A 22,304-nucleotide genomic window follows, 5' to 3' on the forward strand; every position below is an offset into this window, starting at 1 on the left:
CCCTCCTTCAGCGTCATACCCGCTGCTTCTTTCCGGAGCTCGCGAGTCAGGCAAGCACGCGCACGGAGTGGTAGAGAAAAAAAAAGTAGCCTACTTGGAAAACCGTGGGAAAGTCAGTAATCTCATCCATAAAGTAACAGCTAAATCCAGATAAGGACTAGGGGCTAATAATGTAGCCTATTATAGACAATGTATATTTAAAAAAAAAAAAAAAAAAAAAATTGGTAAATTGTATAGGAACCGTTCTTTTGAAATTTATTAAAGATACACTGGTTTTAAAACGACACCCAAATCCTCCCTGAGTGAAGAATTAAAATAATAATAAAAATAATAATAATAATAGTGTGAAGGTAAAAATCACACTATTAGCTCTTTTAATAGCCTACATATATTAAAAAAACTAAGAAATACACCTATGGGATCTCAAATCATCAATCTGGTTCCAGTGCACCAGCATTTTCGGGGACATAGCAGCCATATCTGAGTTTAATCTCGCTGACAATTACAAGTAGGTCACCCTCTTAGTGCTTCTGAGATGAGATGAGTGGAGCAGAGGACAAAGGAAAAGAAAAAGAGCTGAAAGTAAAGGAGGAGTGAAGGACTGAAACAGCATTGCAGATAAATGTCATTAACACAAACAAATCTGAGCATAATGCAAAAGAAAAGAGAACCAGGCAAAAACACTGTTCACTACACACTGTAAACTGCCAATAAAATGACGTGAAGATTTACGATAAACCATTTTGCTAGACATTTTGTCTCCTTCTGTTTGTCTTGGTGTGGACTGTGTTCCATTGTAAATTACAGTGTAATGTGTGACCATATGAAGCCTCTAACAGATGGCATTTTGTAACTACATATTGAAAGTAGATTATCTCTGCTGATCCGCTGTTCACTATGACAATCAGGATAACTGAAGCATGCAGTTCCATTTAAAACTCCATGGTGATTACTGATGTAAAATAAACATTTTCCAGGGTCCTGGGTCCCTCGGAAATAGCAACAAACTGCTGATCCTGAGAAAAAATTGTGTCACGAGGTTCATTCTTAGAGATCTCTGATGTTTTCTTATCCCAACATCAATGAGAAAACTGAACCCACAATACTTGTTATGTAATCGGATGCATTCCTTTATTAAAAAAAAAAAAAAAAAAAAAAAACAGAAGCAAATGAAAGAGGGAAAAAGGAAAAAAAGGGACACTTACCATATCTTTGATATTCCTTTCCAATGGAAAAAAGCTTTACATCTCAATCCAGATTTGATGAATGAAACAGGTGTCTTTAGCCTATGCTGCTAAGCTTAGTCCTGTTTCACTATTTCATGACCTGTGTTTTGTTTCTGTTTGTGGAAAGTTGTGATGATATGACGCATCATCGTCCAAGTCCTTTTTCGCCTGGCCCGGGTTTGTTACATGGCCTGAATTTGGTGCTGTTTTCCCCAGGTGGCCTCAGGACCTAGATTTATAAAAATATCACCCAATCATAGAGGCAGCAAGGATGAGAGAATGAGAGAGAGATTCGATGAAATTAGCTAGAACTGAAGTACAGTTCACGCATATATATAGAAATGAACTGTTGCTTGAATGTTCTGCATCTTCACAATTAAAAAATCTTGTTTGAAGCAAATGAGAGATGATAAATAAAATAAAAATAAATAAAAACTCACATTGTTGATGGCCAGATTTAATTACACTGAATCAGGGGAACACATGGTTCTGATAAAAAAAAAAAAAACACATAGGCACTCAAAGCTCGGTTTTCCTATTGCATTTTTTTCAACAGCGATGAATTGATGTATATTGTACATGCAAGCATATGTCATTGGCTGTAAGAGTTTATCTGACTTCATTAGGGATATAAATAAACCTTGGACTGAAGTTTCAACATGAATTCTTTTATAAACCATCCCAGTATGACAATAGGCGTTATCTCTCTATTTATCTCTGTATGGACAACCAGCCTACACAATGAAATCTCAAAATATTTATTGAAACAATTATTTGCAATAGATATGCTATGGGGGAGTTGGTTAATGAATACATTGAGATCACATTTAAAGTTAACCATGGAATCTCACATTTCCATATACTCTCAGCTCCATGGATCAGATGTATGCGCTGGATATATACATGAAGGACTTTATATAGTAAGCTGTTCTGAGAGATCCGAGGGGTGATGGCACTACAGAGACACAGATGGTGATCTATTTACAACTCTTAATTTAGAACTTAAAGTTTCCCTCGCGTTTTGGCCTGCTACAGTTTGTTCATAATTAATCACGCACTTAACACTGATAACAATGAAGACTCCCACTTAAAGCTATATTTAGTCTCTTTTATTTACAAAAGACTCATATCTTAAAGTTTTAGAAAACAAAGACAACATTTTTCCTGTTGCTAATGCAAAACTGTTGTGCTGTAAAAGCTCTCAGACTCAGACAAGTAAGTCTCCATTATAGTGCACAGTTTATCTAAGCATATTGCTTTTGTTTTTAAGCTTTTGCTTGTCTGTTTTTAAGGCCCAAACCAGAGACATGTTCACAGATGAACACTTTGTTTTTCATCTCAGGCTGACATTCAGGGCTCTTGGAAAGTTACTGGCAGGTACAGTGGGATTCCATGTGAACTGACTCGAGTCACTTCATGTAATAACAACTGGGAAGAAGATTAAACAAGCAGTAATAGTGATAACAGCACCAAACACTCATCAAACAATGAGTGTATGTATTTACATTGTACCACAGCGGCTTTGGCTTCTGGTCATCTTCATTATATCATATAATTCTTGTATGGCCTAAGTATAGCTGAAGCCAGGGGCAATAGGCTCTAGACTAGATGGACTTAGGCTCTCATCTGAATATGAGATGTTGTTGCTCAGAGGACCGCGCTGCGCTTTTTTGGGTTGCAATTTCAAATCTTGAGATTTTTTTTCTAATTAAACAATTTTCAATAGCATTGATTGACAGTACTAAGGGCACATTTGATTACACTTTATTTAATAGGCCTACTTAAAAGTTTGTCCTTCCTTATTCACCCTCAAGTTGTTCCAAACCCATTTAAAGAATGTTGGCAACCAGACAGTTGATGGACCCCATTGACTTCCATAATAGCAAAAAATACTATGGAAGTCAATGAGTGCTATGCCGTGAACTGTCACCAACACTCTTCAAAATATCTGCTTTTGTGTTTAGCAAAATAACGAAACTCATACCGGTTTGGAACAACATGAGGGTGAGTAGGCTAAATGATGACAAAATTAATTTTTGGGGGGTGAACTATCCCTTTAATGCAACAAACTTTTTAATGTCTGGCAAGGGGAGGATTTCAAGTGAAATCACTTATTTCAGCAAACACAAAGTGAGGTCAATTAATCATGGATGCTGACAGGTGTTGCATCATTTTACATCTTTTTTTTTATTAATTTACTTACTTATTTAGTCTGTTTATTGTAATTTGAAATTTCTCCCTTGCATGTGAGATAAGAGGTGATATATGTCATATTTTTTATTTATATCATATGATTTATTTGACTTATTTTAAGATTGAGAATTTGAGGATAAGACAATTAAACAATTTATATTCATAAAAGAGTGAAATATAGCCGAATAATTGATGTAATAATCCAAAACAGTTCTAATATGATATTGGGTGGCAAAAAAAGCTAAAGAAACTACCTCATGCAAAAGTTAAAGGGATAGATCTCCCAAAAATGAAAATTCTGTCATCATTTATTCACCTTAAAGGGCACCTATTATGCTAAATTCACTTTTACATGGTGTTTGAACATAAATGTGTGTTGGCATTGTGTGAGCAAAACCACCCTAGAATGATAAAAATCCACCCAGTAGTTTTTTTACTATCTCAATAAATCACAAGCACTGTCTCAGAACGAGCTGTTCTGAGATTGCTCTCACTGTGACGTAGAATTGCGCTAAACCCCACCGACGTGGTTTGATTGACAATCTGTGATCTGTACACCATCCTCCATTGTTTCAATGACAGCTGGTAATGTCTCCTAAGAAGAGTAACGTTAGGTGTTCTGTTGTGGGATGTAAGAATGGACATAGTAGTCTTCACTGACATCAGAGCCACTGAAAACGCAGCGGATGGATTTTATTTATGAAGAAAAGGCGCCACTTAAATTTCCTAAATACGTTTATGTTTGCGCGAATCATTTTCTGACTGACTGTTTAGTGAACGAGGGTTAAAGTTAATCCTCAAGTGTGGATCGTTGCCTACTGTTCGCGATCCAACGTCACCTCCAGAAGAAGTAACTTAAGTGTATTTTATGATTTTTGAGCAAATAGTCATTTCAATCAATGTCAGCCAGTTCAACAACAAACGTTATATAAACGTCTATCTCCCTGCAGCATGATTTCTGGTTCTGTATAGCCATCTTCTCACATTTGCCACATAAGCACCTGTACGACAAGTAATGTCAATATGACGCAACAGCACCCCTGGCATAAATATAATTTCGTTTGTACTTAAGAAAAAAAAAAAAAACGTTTGTACTTAGTACAAAGTACTTAGTACTTTGTGTAGTTTCAAAAAATTGCGCGAACATTATCACAATTCGTGTGTGTGTGTGTGTGTGTTGCACATCCATAATTGCAAAGGGGACGCGATTAAAACTTTGTAAGTACATAAATGTATCAAATAACCATTCCGAGACGTTTAGTCCTTTTTCTTTCGTGTTTATTCTGTGCCGGAGTCTCTTCATCATCTGGGTCCAGCAGGGCGGGGATATGCAGCTCATTTACATTTAAGGTGGTACACACCAAAACAGCTCTTTTTAAAACAGGCCCCAAAAATGACATTTTCAAATGGTTATAATAAATTAACTGTGGGGTATTTTGCGCTAAAACTTCACAAATACATTCTGGGGACACCCAAGACCAATATTACATCTTGTAAAAAGGGGCATAATAGGTGCCCTTTAAATGAATTTCTTTCTTCTGCGGAACACAAAAGAAGATATTTGGAAGAATGTCAGTAACCAAATATTTTTCCATTCTATGGAAGTAAATGGGACACGTATTCTTTTTTATATTTTTTATCTTCTTTTGTGTTCAGCAGACACTCATACAGATATGGAACATGTAAATGAAGACAGAATTTTCATTTTTGGGTGAACTATCCCTTTAACACATCGAAAACCCAAATACCTACACACGTGGTTATTGTACATGTGCTGTTCGACAGCTCCCTCTAGTGGAACAGCTAGAACCTTCTTTTCATGACATCAGCGGCACAGCAGTATCTGATACATACGCGACTATCGCTCTGCTGCCCTGGACAACAGGCGCACCTCTCCAAGGTTGGACACCTGAAAAACACACCCTCTCTACGTTTTCTCTATACATTAACGCTTTATAATTACTTGCCGATGGATAAGCGGTCGGACGGTTTATTGGGTATTGCGAATGCATGATGTGCTGTGTTTGAGTTTTATTTCTAGTAAGGACATAATACGGAACATGGCGCTGATGCAACTGACAGGGTCTGTTGTGGAAACAACATTTATATCCTTTTATTCTCCAGTCCCATCTTTGCTCATTGGCAAGCAGACTATCAGGACACACGCTTTTCTTGGTGTGGCATTCATAGACAACTGTAGCCTACATGGCATGGCAATTACATAACCATGTCATATTTGCTCAGCATATTGTGAGGTGAATATCGGAATGATTATGAATTATTATTCAAATAAAGATCATATAAGAAAAAAGTACTTCAAATTTTCTGAAATTAAATATTTTTATTTAGTCTACATTTTGCCGCATACGGCAGGTGGCCCGTGCTGCTACATTGTAACCCAGACAACACTGGGAAAAACATGGACAAGCTTTCAAGGATGCTGTGACATTAGCCGATTTATCGCAAGAATTTGGATAATTTAGGTCAAAAGTTGCAGACGGATGATTTAAAATATTAATTAGTTTAAATGAGGAATTTTATAATTCATAAAATGTTATTATTTTAGAGGTCATTGCTGTACTAACAGCATTTCTAAACTCTCTACACTAGATTCCTTTCAATATCAAAGGACACATTTATATAACCCTTCATATATAACTACATACAAAATAATATGAGATATTTACTTTCTAGTGCAATGATGATGAGGTATCATTAATTTATCATATCGAGTCGCGAGTCTTGTACAGTGTTTGCTTTTAATATGGCTTATCGCTATACTGATAAAAATATATAATTTTCATAACTTTATAAATAACTTTCAGCCAAATATTGATTTGACCTATTGTAAACTAACTGAATAAATAAGAGTTTACAAAATATGCAAAAGTATAAAGTGTTATTATGTGGTTGTTGCAGTACATCTGAGCGCATTTGGACCATAAATAACTTATTTGTTTGATGAATTATTTAGTTTCCCTTCTCCTGTTGTAGGCTGCCTGTAACCCAACGAGAGCCCAGTGATGGGTAAGGAGAAGCTCCATATCAACATCGTGGTCATTGGCCATGTGGACTCAGGGAAGTCCACCACCACTGGCCACCTCATTTACAAGTGTGGAGGCATCGACAAGAGGACCATTGAGAAGTTTGAGAAGGAAGCTGCAGAGGTATAGCAGTCCAAATATGCAAGACCAAATAAATATAGCTACAATTTGTTGCCGTGTTATCGTATGCATATAATTATTCAAAGAGGCCCACTGAGTGAAATATGACCTCAAGCAATATCAAACAAGCAAGAGTGCATTAATCACAGATTTTGAGTGTAAGTTTGCTTTATAATCAATTCTATTAACAATAAGTTAGATCCAATAACCTAAAATGATAGTTCACTTAAAAATAATATTCTGTCATCATGTATTCACCACTGTGACTTTCTTCAGTGGAACGAAAAATAGATATTTTGAAGAATGAAGAACTGTTTTTGTACAAACAATGAAAGTCAGCAAGGTCCAAAACAACACTGGACACCATTGACATTCAATGCATGGATAAATCACTGAGACAAATAGCTTCTTTCTTAAAGTCCCCCTGTAGTCAATAATTGTATCCCTTAAAACTCGTCATTGATCACCAAAATTACATATTTAAGCGTTTTTTCCCTGAAAAATAAAATAAAAATCATGCCTCAAAATAGCTTGAATGTAACTCTACACCCTTGCCTCATTCTCACCCCGCCTCCACTCACTCACTCCAGCTCAGGGATGCACTCGTTGTCGATCACATGTTGACTTGTTAGCAAGGTAGTTTGTGATGTCAGAAACACCAGCGATTTCAAACCACGTTTTTGAGACTCTTTGGTTCACCGCAGTTTAAAGGAGAAAATACTCAGTAATGGTGTTGAGTTATGAATTTGCACATGGTTTGTCTTCAAGCATATTAAAACGTCACAAAGACAAATAAACAACATAAAAGCTTGATTTTTACCACAGGGGTACTTAGTATTAAATTTCCAGGCAAAATGGCAGAACTTTGCTTCCCATTCCACTTCCATTTTTGCTCCACTTCCATAGGCTACTCTGGTCTGGAACACCATAAACAACCAGTGTAGTGATAGTGACATAAATGTGCTGTTAGAACACTGTTTGACCTATCAAATTGGAGGACTGAAAATAACTTTTGCATCATGCACTTGTGTGACAGAGGAAATTCGTTCAAGAAATTCAGTTACATATCTTTCCCTAAACTTATATTTGTCCTCACCTTTTATAGATGGGAAAAGGCTCCTTTAAGTACGCTTGGGTCCTTGACAAACTCAAAGCTGAGAGAGAAAGAGGAATCACCATCGACATCTCCCTGTGGAAGTTTGAGACCAGCAAGTACTATGTCACCATCATTGATGCTCCAGGACACAGAGACTTTATTAAGAACATGATCACTGGCACCTCACAGGTTTTTATATTATCACATTAAAAAAAATGTATCACACCAAAAAGTTAATTTAATAACCTTTCATTTCTCTTGATACAGGCAGACTGTGCCGTGTTGATCGTGGCAGCTGGCGTTGGTGAATTTGAGGCTGGTATCTCAAAGAACGGACAAACACGTGAGCATGCCTTGCTGGCGTACACCCTGGGCGTCAAACAACTGATCGTGGGTGTCAACAAGATGGACTCTACGGAACCCAATTACAGCCAGAAGCGCTATGAGGAGATTGTGAAAGAAGTCAGCACTTATATCAAGAAAATCGGCTACAACCCCGATACAGTGGCATTTGTGCCAATCTCCGGATGGAATGGGGATAACATGCTGGAGGCCAGCCCAAATGTTAGTGTTATATCACCTAAAGATGTATATATTTCATATTATCAATAGACTCAATAGTTTTAGTTAGTATTAATTAGTATCAATAGTATTAATTAATATCACTGGCATAATTTAGCTCTTTGCAAGCCAACCTCTTATTTATTATACTTATGTTAGTTTTCAATATTATTCAATATTATATGCATAACACACTATACACAACCATTAAATCATTACAAGTCAGTATTTTTTTATTGTTTTTGCTCACTAAGGCTGTATTTACTTGATCAAAAACAGTAAAACAGTCATACTGTGAAATATTATTACAGTTTAAAAGAACTGTTTTCTGTTCTAATATTTTTTTAAAATGTATTTTATTCCTGTGATGGCAAAGCTACATTTCCAGAAGCTATTACTCCTTCAGTCTTCAGTGTTACATGATCCTTCAGAAATCATTCTAATTATGCTGATCTACATTTACATTTATTCATTGATTTAGTGCTAAAAAAAGATGCAATTTTTCAGGATTCTTTGCTGAATAAAAGGTTCAAAAGACCAGCATTTATTTGAAATAGACATATTTTGTAATATTATAAATGTCTTCACTGTCACTCTTGATCAATTGAATGCAGCCTTGCTGATTAAAAGCATTAATTTCTTTAAAAAACAAATCTCACTGACCCCGCCATTGTTTCCTAAGAGCTTCCAACTGTTCAATACCTGCCATTAATAATTAATATGTTGTCTGTAGATGACCTGGTTCAAGGGCTGGAAGATCACTCGTAAGGATGGGAGTGCCTCTGGGACGACTCTATTGGAGGCTCTGGATGCCATTCAGCCTCCAACCCGCCCCACGGACAAACCCCTCCGACTCCCTCTGCAGGATGTGTACAAAATAGGAGGTACAGTATAAGGACACCCAAACTTAAAAAGGGTCTCAATAATAAGCTTTAAGATCATATGCACATTATAGCTAATCTTTTTCTTGTAAAGATTTGTGACCTATGAATGACTTATACAGTATGTATATTAGGATGGGATTGGAGAATGATGTATGAGGATAAAAATAAAATAACTAACATCACAAAGACTGACATTTCCAGTAAATAATGCCAACAAACATCCCTCTTTTACCTTTGCACTCTTTCTGTGTAGGAATTGGTACTGTGCCTGTGGGACGTGTAGAGACAGGTATTCTGAAACCTGGTCTAGTTGTGACATTTGCACCTGTGAACGTGACCACTGAGGTCAAATCTGTGGAGATGCATCACGAGGCTCTATCTGAAGCTCTTCCAGGCGATAATGTGGGATTTAATGTGAAGAATGTCTCAGTCAAAGATATCCGACGTGGGAATGTTGCAGGTGACAGCAAGAACGATCCTCCACAGGAGGCGGCGAGTTTCACAGCTCAGGTAAAGATCCTAGTTATGTGTTTTTATAGGGTTTCAATTACACAATTCATGATCTCATTTTTTCTGAATAGGGATTATCTTTTTAAACTGCACTTTTATTTACTTTGATTCTTTCTGCTCTGGTCAGGTGATCATTCTGAACCATCCAGGTCAGATCAGTGCTGGTTATGCCCCGGTTCTCGACTGCCACACTGCTCATATTGCCTGTAAGTTTGCCGAGTTAAAGGAGAAGATTGACCGTCGCTCTGGGAAGAAGCTCGAAGATAATCCCAAGTCCCTGAAGTCTGGGGATGCTGCTATTGTAGATATGATACCAGGAAAACCCATGTGTGTGGAGAGTTTCTCTGAGTATCCTCCTCTTGGTAAGGGTCATATCTTAATTTGGATTTAAAGTTACTAATTCCTCTAGTATGTTTACTATAAAACAATTTATTAACCAAAGTCACTCCTACTGCAAAGATTCCTTCCTTTTTTTCCAAGTGATTTTTCAAGAATATTTCACCCTTTCAAGGGTGGGCACAAAATGATTAATAATAGTTATTTAAAGTTTTATTTTTGGGAATTTTATCCTTTATTTGACAGGAGAGTTTAGAAAGGAAGTGATAGGAGAGAAGAGGGGGGAACAGCAAAGGACTTTTAGCCAGGATTGAAACTTGCACCCAAATAGGCTATGGCTCTTACAAAATAATTAATAATTATAATAATATCAATTCATGAAGCCCACCTCAAACAAGTCAACTTTCTGTTGGTCAGTATGGCGAATTTGCATGACCATCTTGAACCCGAATTTCAGCTACGGAAATTTGCAGAACAGTAAATGCACCTCAAAATGCTTAGTAAAATTAAAATGTAATTTAAATGTTAATACATATTTACAGTATTGTAGTATGTAAATGGAAGGCGTAAAATGCAGTATGAATCAGGGAGTTTCTTGATTTTTGGCCTCACAGAGATTGAAGACCCTTGATTTATAATCATAACTAAGCTCTGTTTTTCTTATGATCTTCATTTCCCAGGTCGCTTTGCAGTGCGTGACATGCGTCAGACCGTAGCAGTTGGCGTCATCAAGGGTGTTGAGAAGAAGACTTCTTCCTCCGGGAAGGTCACGAAATCTGCCCAAAAGGCCCAGAAGAACAAATGAATGTTGTGCTGGGCTGCTAACACTTGGGTCAGCCACACCATCCCTCCTCTTTTCAACTCCATAAACAAAGCTTGGTTTATTATCACAATGCACCGCAAAAGCAGAAGAAGGAAAAGTAAAAATTGCGCCTGCTTGACAATGATTATGATAGTATATTTATGTTTAATTGTATGTTCAGTTTGAATTTTAATTCTTCGTTGTGGTATTCGTAATTGTTATAAGCACTTTAAGAAGATCTGCCTCTAGTGGGAGTGTGGAGTAAGCTTTGTTTATCCTGTATCCCAGCTTGTCTGCAATCCCTAAATCCCTCTTGCTATCATTGCTTATGTGACCTGGCTCATAGTCCATTAGGTTGAAGATTCTATGTTAGTCTGTTCTAATTTGATTTGATGTGTTGTGATGATGTGATGTAGTTTTTTGTAGTCTTTTTCTGTGTGCATGAAGCTAAAGTAGCTAGCGCACTTTACTGTGAAGAAGCATGAGCTATCCTGTTTGCACTTGCACTCATGTACTTTAACGAGAATATGATTCTCCATTATCTAATGTGTGTCGGTTCTTAACCAACAATAAAATGCATTTGAACTCTGATGTCTGCTTCTAAATTTCTAGAAAAAGAAATAACAACAAGATATTTGAGAAGATATTTTCACAAGCATCTTTGATGAGTATAGGCATGTATGCTATTGTATTTCCGTCAGATTTTGGAGAGATCTGACACAAATATTCACTGCTGTTGCACATGCCAACTAAAATGCTGAAAACAATGACTATAAAAATATAACTATTAGCAAATATTACAATCTATAATTAACAACAAAATAAAATAATATTTATTATGAATTATGATAAATCACACACAGACATACAATGTATTAAAATGATTCATAATTGCTATTTTATTATTGTTGTTAATAATTTATATTCACAAAACTAACAGGTAGGAGCTGTAGCTGTAGCTGTAATAAGTTGGGCTGTATCTGCGATGTGATCAGAACTAATTACAAAAACAGCAACTAATGTTGTATGGAAACTATCAGGTGCTTCTCTCAAAATGTAATCTGCTTTATCAAAACTGTAAAATTTTCAGCAGCATCAGTTTCCCTCAGTTTCTGGCACTTTTTTTACATAAGAAAAGTGAATGACCTTTTAATACAATATGATAAATTCAGAAAGAGAAAAATATGTTCTGAACATTTTTTATCTATTTTTAGGCAGGTTGTAAATTTCGGGTTGACAAGGCTTTTTGTAATGAGACTGTGTTTCTGTATGCTTAAGACATGCAGTGTTCATGCAGTCCAGTGAATAGTTCATGCCATCTATGATTTTGATCATTTCAGCAGGTTGATTATTAATAATTAATTCTATTAGATTTTTTAAAAAATGTTACAGTACATTTCAAAAAGAACAATGCATGCTATGATATGTCATGTACGGTGACGATATAAAATCATAATTGTTTCTTTTAAATAAACCAAACTAATAAAACATGTAAAAAATGATCTAAATGTACTTTTCCTCATAAAAATACCAAAAAACTACAAAATAAAATAAGCTCTCGTATCAAAGTTTCATTCCATCAGAGGGGGTTTCTAAGAACACTTTAGAGATTGAGTTATTTTAGTCGAACATGTGGCATATTCATAGTCTCATTGCTGTCCGTATTGGGTGAATGTCCATGTGCTAGGTTGTGACTAGCATCAGCCGTAGTACTTGTCCTAAGCAGTTCCGAGGAGTAGGATACATCAATTGGGGGCTGAGAAAGAAAGTCAAACCCTTGAGTATGTGTCTTTGAGACTTCCAGGTCTCTGTCGCTGATGAAGAGATTAGCTTCTCCCCAGCCCGCTACTCCCATCTCAATGCCCCCAGCTGAAGAGTCCTGGCTGCTGCTAACACTAGTGGAGAAACTAGCCTGACTAGAATGCATGTCCAGACCCTCTAGAGCGGGCTGCATGAGGTCCTGCACAGAGAGGGACTTCCCCAATCCTCTGTCTTCACTGCATTGGCCTTGAACCGGGACAAGAGGCGAAACTGGAACAAGGGGGCCCATCTCCACCTCTGCATCCATGCTTATATGTCTCCTCCAAGAACTGTCTTCTTTAGCATTTGGTCTGTTTTTTTGCTGAAGCTTGCAGCCCATATTAGAGTTAAGTCCAAAGTCTATCCCAACTCCTCTAAAGTAGGATTTGGCGTAGTCGGCAGGGTCTGACCTAGAGGGTCCCATGCTGCGGGTATGGCCTGGTTGTGGAGGAACAGTGGAGAGTTGAAGTTTTGAAGAGGCTGTGGGTGGAAGAGGTGGAGCTGGTTGACCAACGTATGGAAAGTGGCTTACAGAGGAGTGAAAGCTGTTGGCACTGAGGATTTGAGATGGACTGCCTTGTGCTGATGGACACTCCATGGATGGGGTTGACGGAACCTGGAAGGTTGATGGGTTAAAAGGGGAAGCAGAGGCTGGATTGAGCCCTGGGGAAGATGTTGTGGAGTTGTTCTGGTTGAGGTTGAGTTCACTGGGGGCTAATATTAATTGGAGAGCCCTGGGATGACTGCCACAGATGGACTGGCTGACCTGGGAGGAGCAAGAGAGATCTTTACTGAGGATGGTGCTCTGATAGTCTGACGTCTCCTCCAACCCAAAAGGAGGAAGAGAGGAGAGAGTGAGGGCAGAGGACGAACCCTTCTGCAGAACCTGCCGGTAGATGTCCAGCAAAGAGTCCAGCTTAGCTTCAATAGACTGTACCTATAGACATGATATATGGAACACATAAATATTGTTTGTTAGAAAACATTATGTTTATGTTATGTTTAATACAGTGGTTCTAAACCTTTTGATTCAAAGGCCATATATCTAGTTCTGTCACGAAACTCTTGATGATAGATTGTTATCTGCTAGCTATCACATCAATTACTACATGGCACAAGCCAATTGGTCTCTGTTGCATCTGCAGCCAATGAGCTTGCTTGCTCAACATTTAAATAGTTTGGTTCTGTAAACCCTCCACCTCCCCCAGTTCCACCTGTGCAGATGTGCTACAGGTAATTTCATATATGCTATTTGTGCAGCAAATGTCTTACATGTATTACAAGTTCACAGCAGCTTGTCTGTGAATGTATTGCAATAATCAACAACAACAGCAGCAGCGTCGTCATAGCAGATCTATTCTGCCAATACCAAATTCCTTAACATTGCCATGTCCATTACTATGCTAATCTATTTAGAGAGTTCTCATGATAGAAAGCTGTTTTTTTCCTCAAACTTTTTTATTGACAGAAACTGGGACTATTGATATATTAAATGAATCATGATTCATTTAGAGATTCTAGAAGTTTAAAGAACTGTATGTTTCTTGAAATAAACAATAGTAAGAAGGGAAAAAAGATTGATCTTGATTTTGACTCCGGTCAATTTTAACATTGAGCTCATTTTTTTGTACATTTGGAGTGCTGTCAATACAGAGAAAAACGACAAAAATCAGTGTTGCCTACACCGAGTTATTCTATTTTTAAAATTTGCACCCTGTTGACTTCAATGGGGCAAGTACTAAACCTGCTTTTAGCCTCTTAACATCCTTGATGTGTCATTACAAGTGCACAGAAAATGAGAGTGATTCCTTCAGAGTGAACACGAGTGAATCTGACAGCAGTAGATGTGAAAGATATGTATAAAAATGATGTAGTCGATATGATGTAGAAAGATATGTATAAAAATTAAGTAGTCGATTGCCGAGTTCACGCGCGTGATCATTGGTAACTAAACCTATGCGCGTGAACTTGGCAATCGAATACTTTGGACTTCAACCGAAAAACAGGATGTAAACACAGGTATTTGCGCTGGCTTAAATAACATCCTTTTTATACATATCTTTCACATCTACTGCAGTCAGATTCACTCGTGTTCACTCTGAAGGAATCACTCACATTTTCTGTGCACTTGTAATGACACATCAAGGATGATAAGAGGCTAAAAGCAGGTTTAGTACTTGCCCCATTGAAGTCAACAGGGTGCAAATTTTAAAAATAGAATAACTCGGTGTAGGCAACACCAATTTTTGTCGTTGTTCTCTGTATTGACAGCACTCCAAATGTACAAAAAAATTAGCTCAATGTTAAAATTGACCGGAGTTCTCCTTTAAGTTATTTTAATATGTTAATAATAATTGATTTGTTTTAATGCTGTTAAGTCATCCCGAGGCTCCCTTGGAATTGTGCTGAGTTCCCTTTTTGGACCCTGGCCCCTTGGTTGGGAACCACTGGTTTAATAGTATTATGTTTAATATGACAATCAAAACAAACAGAAAAACATAAGACAATGACATTATAAGAAAACAATAAAAATCAAAGTTAATACAATTCATCACCTTGGAATTATAAGGTTCTATCAGACATTTTTTGTCAAAATTTGTTATTCACATATTCTTATTATGTGACCACTTATTAACATAATGTGATGTTTTGTTTTTAATGATGTGTACATTTTGGGACCTTTTATTTAGAAAACAAAAAAGATTATATCTACAAAGTCGAATGGAATGCAAAAGCTCTATATATCAAAACTGCTCAGAATGCAAACAAATCCTTATAATTCCAAGGTGGCAATTTTCTGAACAGGATAATTATACTCCATATTGTGAATCATTTCCATTCAAAAACTGTGAATCATATTTTATATATTTTATATATTTGTGTGTATGTAGGATACGTAAAACACTAACTATAAAAAAAGCCTTATCACGACTAAGGAGTCGGCCATTTTACTATAAAAATGTTAAAAGTCATTTCTAGCACTATCAATTTCACCCCAGAATGTGCTTAAACACAAGTAATCTTTCAAAATAAAAATGAGACTTATTACTTTCAGAAAAAAAAGAAAAGTGTGTTGTAAGTGACTTTTTTTCTAAACATCCACAACTGCCCATAGTTGAGGCAACAAACTATGGGCTATAAACTAACAAACCAGTGCATCATTCAATGATTCAATGAGATGGAATGATTCAATGTACATTGGATTGTGTGATGCATTGTTTAACCAAGTGTCTCTTGCCTCACCTGTCTCTCTACCTTACACACCCTTCCCAACATGCTCACATCTTCCAGAATGTCTCCATCAGATAACAACTTTTCTCTGACTTTCTTATCCACAGGCATCTGGCCCCTACCAAGAATCTGATCCACCCTGAAAGTGAGAGAGAGACAAGAATGGAATGTGTGAAAAGAAATTAATATTTACATCCCAATAAGTAGACAGAGAACTGAAAAAAAAAAAAAAACTTTTTTAAACACAAAATGTCAATTGCATTAAGCTGTGACAATGTAAAAATCTTGCCCACAACAAATCCCATGACACTTAACTGCTACTATAAGTATAGGCAACTACCAGATTCAAGAATTGAATTGAATTCATTATGTATCTTGTACACTGAAATATACAGTGAGGAATTCAAAATTATATAGACTCAGCTCATTTGATTTGTTTATTTAGAGTCTATGAAGAATGACATAAACTGTAATATCCGGTTTTGGCCACATGGTGGCACTAGTCTCACTTTATTGAAACCCTTCACCATAGGCTTGTGAAGAAATATAATGAAAATATACAGATTTAAAGTGACAAAAAAAAAAAAATCATAAGCTCTATGATGCTTATAAAGACAAAAATGGCTTAAAAAGAGCCACTTGGCACATATCGTCTGCCTTTTTGTTGTAATTGTTTACTTTTAAATGTAGACTGCATCTCGTCTCACGGGATAGCAAAGTGTCAACTTACTGCACACTTCAGAATCTCAGTAGATGCAATAGGCACAGACGAGAAAGCCAAAATATAATGCAAAATTTATTAACAAAATATAACTATACAGAAAAAAAAAAAAAAAAAACCAACGTACAACGGTAACAGTGAACAAATTCATAACCCGTGCAGGCTTTCGCAATCGTTGTTTTGTAAATCGTCCTTTCGCAATAGTTGTTTGTAATATTCAGTTCCTGTGAAAAATTGTGAAATACTGTTCCAATAGGTGAAGTTACACAACAATATGCTGACTACATAACAATATTTGGATGTAATATTCAGTTCCAGTGAAAACCTGTTCCAGTTAATGGAGTAGGCTAATATTCATGTGTAATATTCAGTACCAGTAAACTCCAATACAACTGTCTTAACTGAATTTTTCTATGTTTTGGCGATGGGGTGTGTAATGCATAGATGACATGAAACCGCATGTGGTTGAACTGAAACCCCCCCAGGCCATTTTGGTACCCAAATGTGGACAGGTATGCTTTAAAGTTGTCCATTTATGTTCACGAGTGTGCTGCATTCACTCACAAAAATAAATGTTTTATATATTTATGGTAGGAAATTTACAAAATATCTTCATGGAACATGATCTTTTTTTAATATCCTAATGATTTTTGGCATAAAAGAAAAATTGAAAAATTTTGACCCATACTCCCTATTGCCACAGATTTACCCATGCTACTTATGACTGGTTTTGTGATCCAGGGTCACATATGTCATTTAAATATTGTTTGTATGGAAGTAGAATAATGACTAATGTCTCTGAAACAAACAAAAAATGTTGAATTGCACTTATATATATAAAAAAAAAATGCATTGCATACACAGTCCACCTAACCAGCAGGTGGTACAAGAGGCTGATGACAAAAACCAAAACAACAGGTTTTCAACAAACTTTACAGAAATAGAGCAATGTCTTTTTTCAGATGTAATGTTTGGTATGCACATCAGCGTCATGGTGAATAACATTATATCTCCTCTGCTGTGGAGAATATTGCTTACATGTACACAGGGATAAGAGTAATCGTGAAGACTTTTAATTAAACGTAAACGCAGATTTCGTGTCCTTCTGTATACTGTATATAATGGCCATGATAATCATAACATATACTTACTGCTTGCTCCATTTCTGTAAATACGTTTTTGTGAATGAATTAATGACTCTGCCTGTTGTTTTGATCTATGTCATCACCCGCTGCGAAATAAAATGGACTGAAAATTGCCTGTCGAATATTATAGGACTGAATATTTTGGAAATGAAGTCTGGAAGGAGAATACAGATTCTTACATTTTTAATAATGATATTGTGTAGGAAATGTTTTCATTTTAATATTAACAAATTAAAAATACAACCCTGCTGAATTTCAGCCCCCAAAAATGCAAGCACTGTTAATGAAACAATTTTTTTTTTTTGGAATAAGTGAAATTCATCATGCTTTTTTGTTTCAAAGACATTAGTCATTATTTTACTTCCATACATTTGCAGGTCGATCAAGAATAGCGAGTATTCAGCCGTTTTACACATTTGAATTTTTTTTTTCCATACAGAGCATTTCAGTGCACATATTTGAGAGCAGGGATTGTTTTGAGTTGAAAATGTTTATAACCATGATGTATAATGGTACATAATGATATGCAATAATGATACATAGCTTCTTAAACGCTCAACATCGCATTGTCTGGCAGAACCTCGGGGCTTCCCCACCACCACCCAGTGACCCATATATGACCAAGGAGAACCACTGCCTCGGGCCATCAGAACACATGTGACATGATGGCATTAATATAAACCAGACATACCAGTGTGAATATGATGTAGAGGTCATAAAAGTGGCCACTAATAAACTCTTTGATTTCACATGATCCTTTAGAAATCATTCTAATATGCTGATCTAAATTCATTCATTGATTTGGTTCCTCAAGAAACATTTCTTATTATTATCAATGTTGAAAACAGTTGTAATGCTTAATATTTTTTTGTGAAAACTGTGATACCATTTCTTTCAGGATTCTGTGATGGAAGAGAAATAGAAATCTTTTGTAACATTATAAATGTCTTTACTGTCACTTTTTATCAATTTAATGCATCCTTGCTGAATAAAAGTATTAATTTCTAGTCAGAATAAATAAATACATTTTCCAGACCCCACACTTTTAAATGTTAGTGTATAGTTTGCATATAAAGAGAAACATGTTCAGACAGTAGTTGGTTTGTCTTACCTTGTTTGCAGACTCTTAATTCGGCAGAGCATGTCTAGGTGACCGGCTGAATACTGCTCTATTACATCCTTCACGTCATATGGGCGTAGAGTTTCCTTAAACTTCTTCTTTGCCACATGGAATTTCATGATCCTGCAGAACCATACAATGATATTATACTTTTATTAAGGAGTATACAGCTAAAAAAATATATATATATATGACAGCACAGATATTTTATGTGCCAATTTGTCTTCTTGTTCTGAGTGAAATAGTAAAGGATGAATTGATGCACTCTCAGCATCTAAATTATCTAACAGAACAATTCAAAAACTGAAACAATGTCTTGAAACAATTGATTTGCATTTTGGGTTGACTCAGCATGACCACAGCCATGTTTCTGAAAACTAAGGTGACCAAATGACAGCATGGACAACCCTGGGAATGTCTGAGCTTGGCATCACATACAGTAAATGTCAGGGTCCAACCAGGCCCCAGCTGAAAGCTACAGGGTTACCAAAGCACTTCAGCTACAGGCTGGAATATTCAGTCAAGCGGGACACCCTATAGAAGACTGAGAACATGTTTCATTCCTCATAGTAAAAGCAAAATAGAAAGCCTGGAAAAGATGAGCACATCCTGTCAATATAGAAATCAACTTTCCACTGACCCTCATCTACTAGACAAAATAAAAATAAAATTGCATGTTTGATATGTGTGAAGTGTGTGAATGACAGTACTCTTTCTTGAAAGTGAAATTAGTGAAATGAGATGATCCGCTGATCCATCTCATGCTCACAGTGACTGTGAGAATAATTAAATAAGACTGACAAGCCGACAATTCATTAAAGGTGATGTGTGCAGTTTTGTGTAGCCTATATGTTAAAATACTTTCGCCATCTCAGCTTAGGCTAGAGGTTTTAAGTAAACCTTTTGTGTCATGATTCTGCCATCTAGTCCCTGTCTTTCTTTAGTCTTGAGGCAGGATCATGACAAACCCATGTTTTGTGTACAAGCACATGGCCATTTGTTTGGGCCATGTGCTTATGGTATCTCATTACTTAACCCCGCCCCCTTGTTATCCTTGTTTAGTCGTTATTGTTTCACCGCTATCACCTGTTGCCCTCTTCATTTGCTCATATTCAATCCCCTCATGTTTTCTGTCCTGTGTCGGTTCATTGTCAATCAATGTGTAACCTGCCTGTGTTTGTACCATTGCTGAGAGTTCCTTGTCAAGTAAGAGTTTTTGTCTGAAGAGTTGTATGTAGTATATCCCAGTTCTTAGTCTAGTTATTGTCTTGCTTGTTAGTCAGCCATCCTTACCTCTGTTTTACCCCCTTGTGGGCTTTGTTTTCCCTGTTTTCTGTTATAAATAAACCTTGTGTGTTTGCATATTGTCTGCAATTGGGTTCATCCTTCCACCCCATGACAGATTTGTAGGTTGATTTCCCAGAAAAGTGTAAACTCTGTGGCTTTGTGGTGCTGTTAAATCATTGCAATTTTTGAGTTTGCTTGAGCCTGTACCATAAAGCAGGTTTAAGCAGCGAGCCAGGCAATTTTGAGTTTAGTTACTTTGAGCTAATCGTGGATTTAAATAGGTTGTACAGGTGGTTGTTGTCATAAAAACAAATGTTGTACGACTAACCTGCTTAGAGACTAACCGTCTCTCTTTCCATGTCATTGTTTCTGCTTATTTTATATATATATATATAAGTCTAGTTTAGTCATGAAACTGCAAGTAATCGCATAATTACTGCACAGCACAAGCTGATTGGCCCCTGCTGATCCTGCAGCCAATGAGATTGCATGCTCAACATTTAAATACTCTGGTTCAGTGTTTGCAGTGTCATGGTTGATATTAATATTACAGGTACAGTAGATGATTCTCTGCAGAAATGTTTTATTATGCTGATTGAAAGTCTCCTCATATCCTGATAGCAATCACTCTGTTAAGTGGTCTAAACGTATTTTTATAAATATATGTCGTCTGTGGAAGGGGTAGGACCATAAAACGTTCATTCAATCGTATCGTTCGGTCCGAACGGTCCTATAGCATGTGTTCCCTGTCAGTCACAGCACAGCACAGGCTGTTCACGCAGACATAAGTCATCAGCGCGTTCATGTATGCTGTGCAGACAAAGCGAGAATGGCAGGCAAGCAGCAACAACCTAACTTTGCTTCTGAACCGACAACAAGTGGCACTGGCAAAGGAGCTACGGTCTATATCTTCATTGGAGCCAAGCAGACTCTCATCGTGGAAACCCTGTCATGCAAGAAATATTATTACACACTGACAAGTTTTGCTAGCTAAACAAACTGAAAACTGCATCTAATTCTGTTTTTAAGAATTTGTTTACGTTTGGTATTGTAGGACTGTTACTAACTGTACTAAAAGTTTTCACACCGGTAAATGATACGTGATATTGGCATTGCAGTAACGTTGCCTCCGGTCTTCTGGGCTGTGCGCGTTCATGCTTTCAGGAGGCGTGGCTTTGGAAGGCGTTTTGCAGGGAGGGTGGGACGTACGCTTTTACTGCTATCAGGCTAAAGTTAGCATTTTCACAGATGTCCTACAGCACCTTTAATATTAGTCTTCTAAAAAGCATTGCACTTTTTTCGCATTTCAGGCAAAAACTATATCCTAAAACTTAGTGAATTCATTTCAATAATCACTGATAGCTCATGAAATGCTGAGCTTTAATTGTAATGTCTCAGAGCTCTGAAATATTGCAGCATGAAGGGAAGTAAAGAATCACTACCTCACTGCTCTGATGACGGTCTTCAGCGCGGACGGCAGGTCCTCAGCCGGCATGTCACAATGACACCCTTTCTCATCAAAACCCTCATCGACACCAACGTTAGCCTCACCTGTGACAAACACAATGAAAATTCCAAAGTCATCAGCACTTAAAGAATAAAGAGTCAGTCAGAAAGGAGAGAGTATGTGAAAGTCATCCTCATATTCAAAGAATTGAGAACAATGGAAGAGTAATAAGCAAGAGACAGGCAAACATAAAGCATTTTCATACTTTTCAATTTAAAAAAGGGAAAGAGGATCTAATCAAAACAACATCTGAGAGCAACATCAGAGGGAAAAATTAAACATTTGCAAATGAACATAAACTAACAAAGTAGTGCAGTCCAAATGAACTTGAATTGAAATTGAGCAATTGTACTTGTACTCAAATACATTTCTAAGAGTATGTACAATTTTAAATCATTCAGAGTGCATATACAATACAGATACACCACGGTAGCTCTAAAGAGGTGAACCCAGATTCAAGCACATTTCTGCACTAAAAGTTATCTATGGCTACACCTATGATGTAAACCAGAGACTAGAAGGAAAATTGGTGTTGGTTGCACTTGCAGATCCATCTTGGTTTATGCTACATGAAGAATTCACACAAACTGACTCGAGAGGCTGCAATCGATCGGTCTAATAAAAGAGAAAGATATTTACAACCATAGGGCATCACAGAGGAAGGAATATACGCTTCTGGCTAAAATATGAAGGTTCCCACTTTGTGCTTAGAGGCAAAAGG

General features: G+C 36.9%; 2 protein-coding genes across 2 annotated transcripts in view; one reads left to right on the forward strand and one right to left on the reverse strand.

The window, feature by feature from the left end:
* Window positions 1-6,442: 6,442 nt before the first annotated feature.
* On the forward strand, window positions 6,443-10,775 carry eef1a1b (eukaryotic translation elongation factor 1 alpha 1b; the record flags this gene model as incomplete). Its single annotated transcript, XM_081360369.1, has 7 exons — window positions 6,443-6,586; window positions 7,689-7,868; window positions 7,947-8,243; window positions 8,974-9,124; window positions 9,378-9,634; window positions 9,762-9,996; window positions 10,651-10,775. 7 exons carry the CDS (start codon window positions 6,443-6,445, stop codon window positions 10,773-10,775), a joined length of 1,389 nt encoding a protein of 462 aa, XP_081216495.1.
* Window positions 10,776-11,428: 653 nt separating this feature from the next.
* The window catches only part of kcnq5b (potassium voltage-gated channel, KQT-like subfamily, member 5b), a 135,461-nt gene continuing 124,585 nt past the window's right edge, over window positions 11,429-22,304 (reverse strand). The window contains exons 11-14 of the mRNA XM_081362521.1: window positions 21,519-21,627; window positions 18,781-18,912; window positions 15,816-15,942; window positions 11,429-13,509 (exon numbers count right to left, since the gene is read on the reverse strand). Of these exons, the coding sequence (XP_081218647.1) occupies window positions 12,388-13,509; window positions 15,816-15,942; window positions 18,781-18,912; window positions 21,519-21,627 (1,490 nt within the window). The 3' untranslated portion in view covers window positions 11,429-12,387. The remainder of the gene's footprint in view (window positions 13,510-15,815; window positions 15,943-18,780; window positions 18,913-21,518; window positions 21,628-22,304) is intronic.

The sequence above is a fragment of the Scardinius erythrophthalmus genome, assembly GCF_964197995.2.
Source record: "Scardinius erythrophthalmus genome assembly, chromosome: 3".
NCBI lineage: Eukaryota > Metazoa > Chordata > Actinopteri > Cypriniformes > Leuciscidae > Scardinius > Scardinius erythrophthalmus.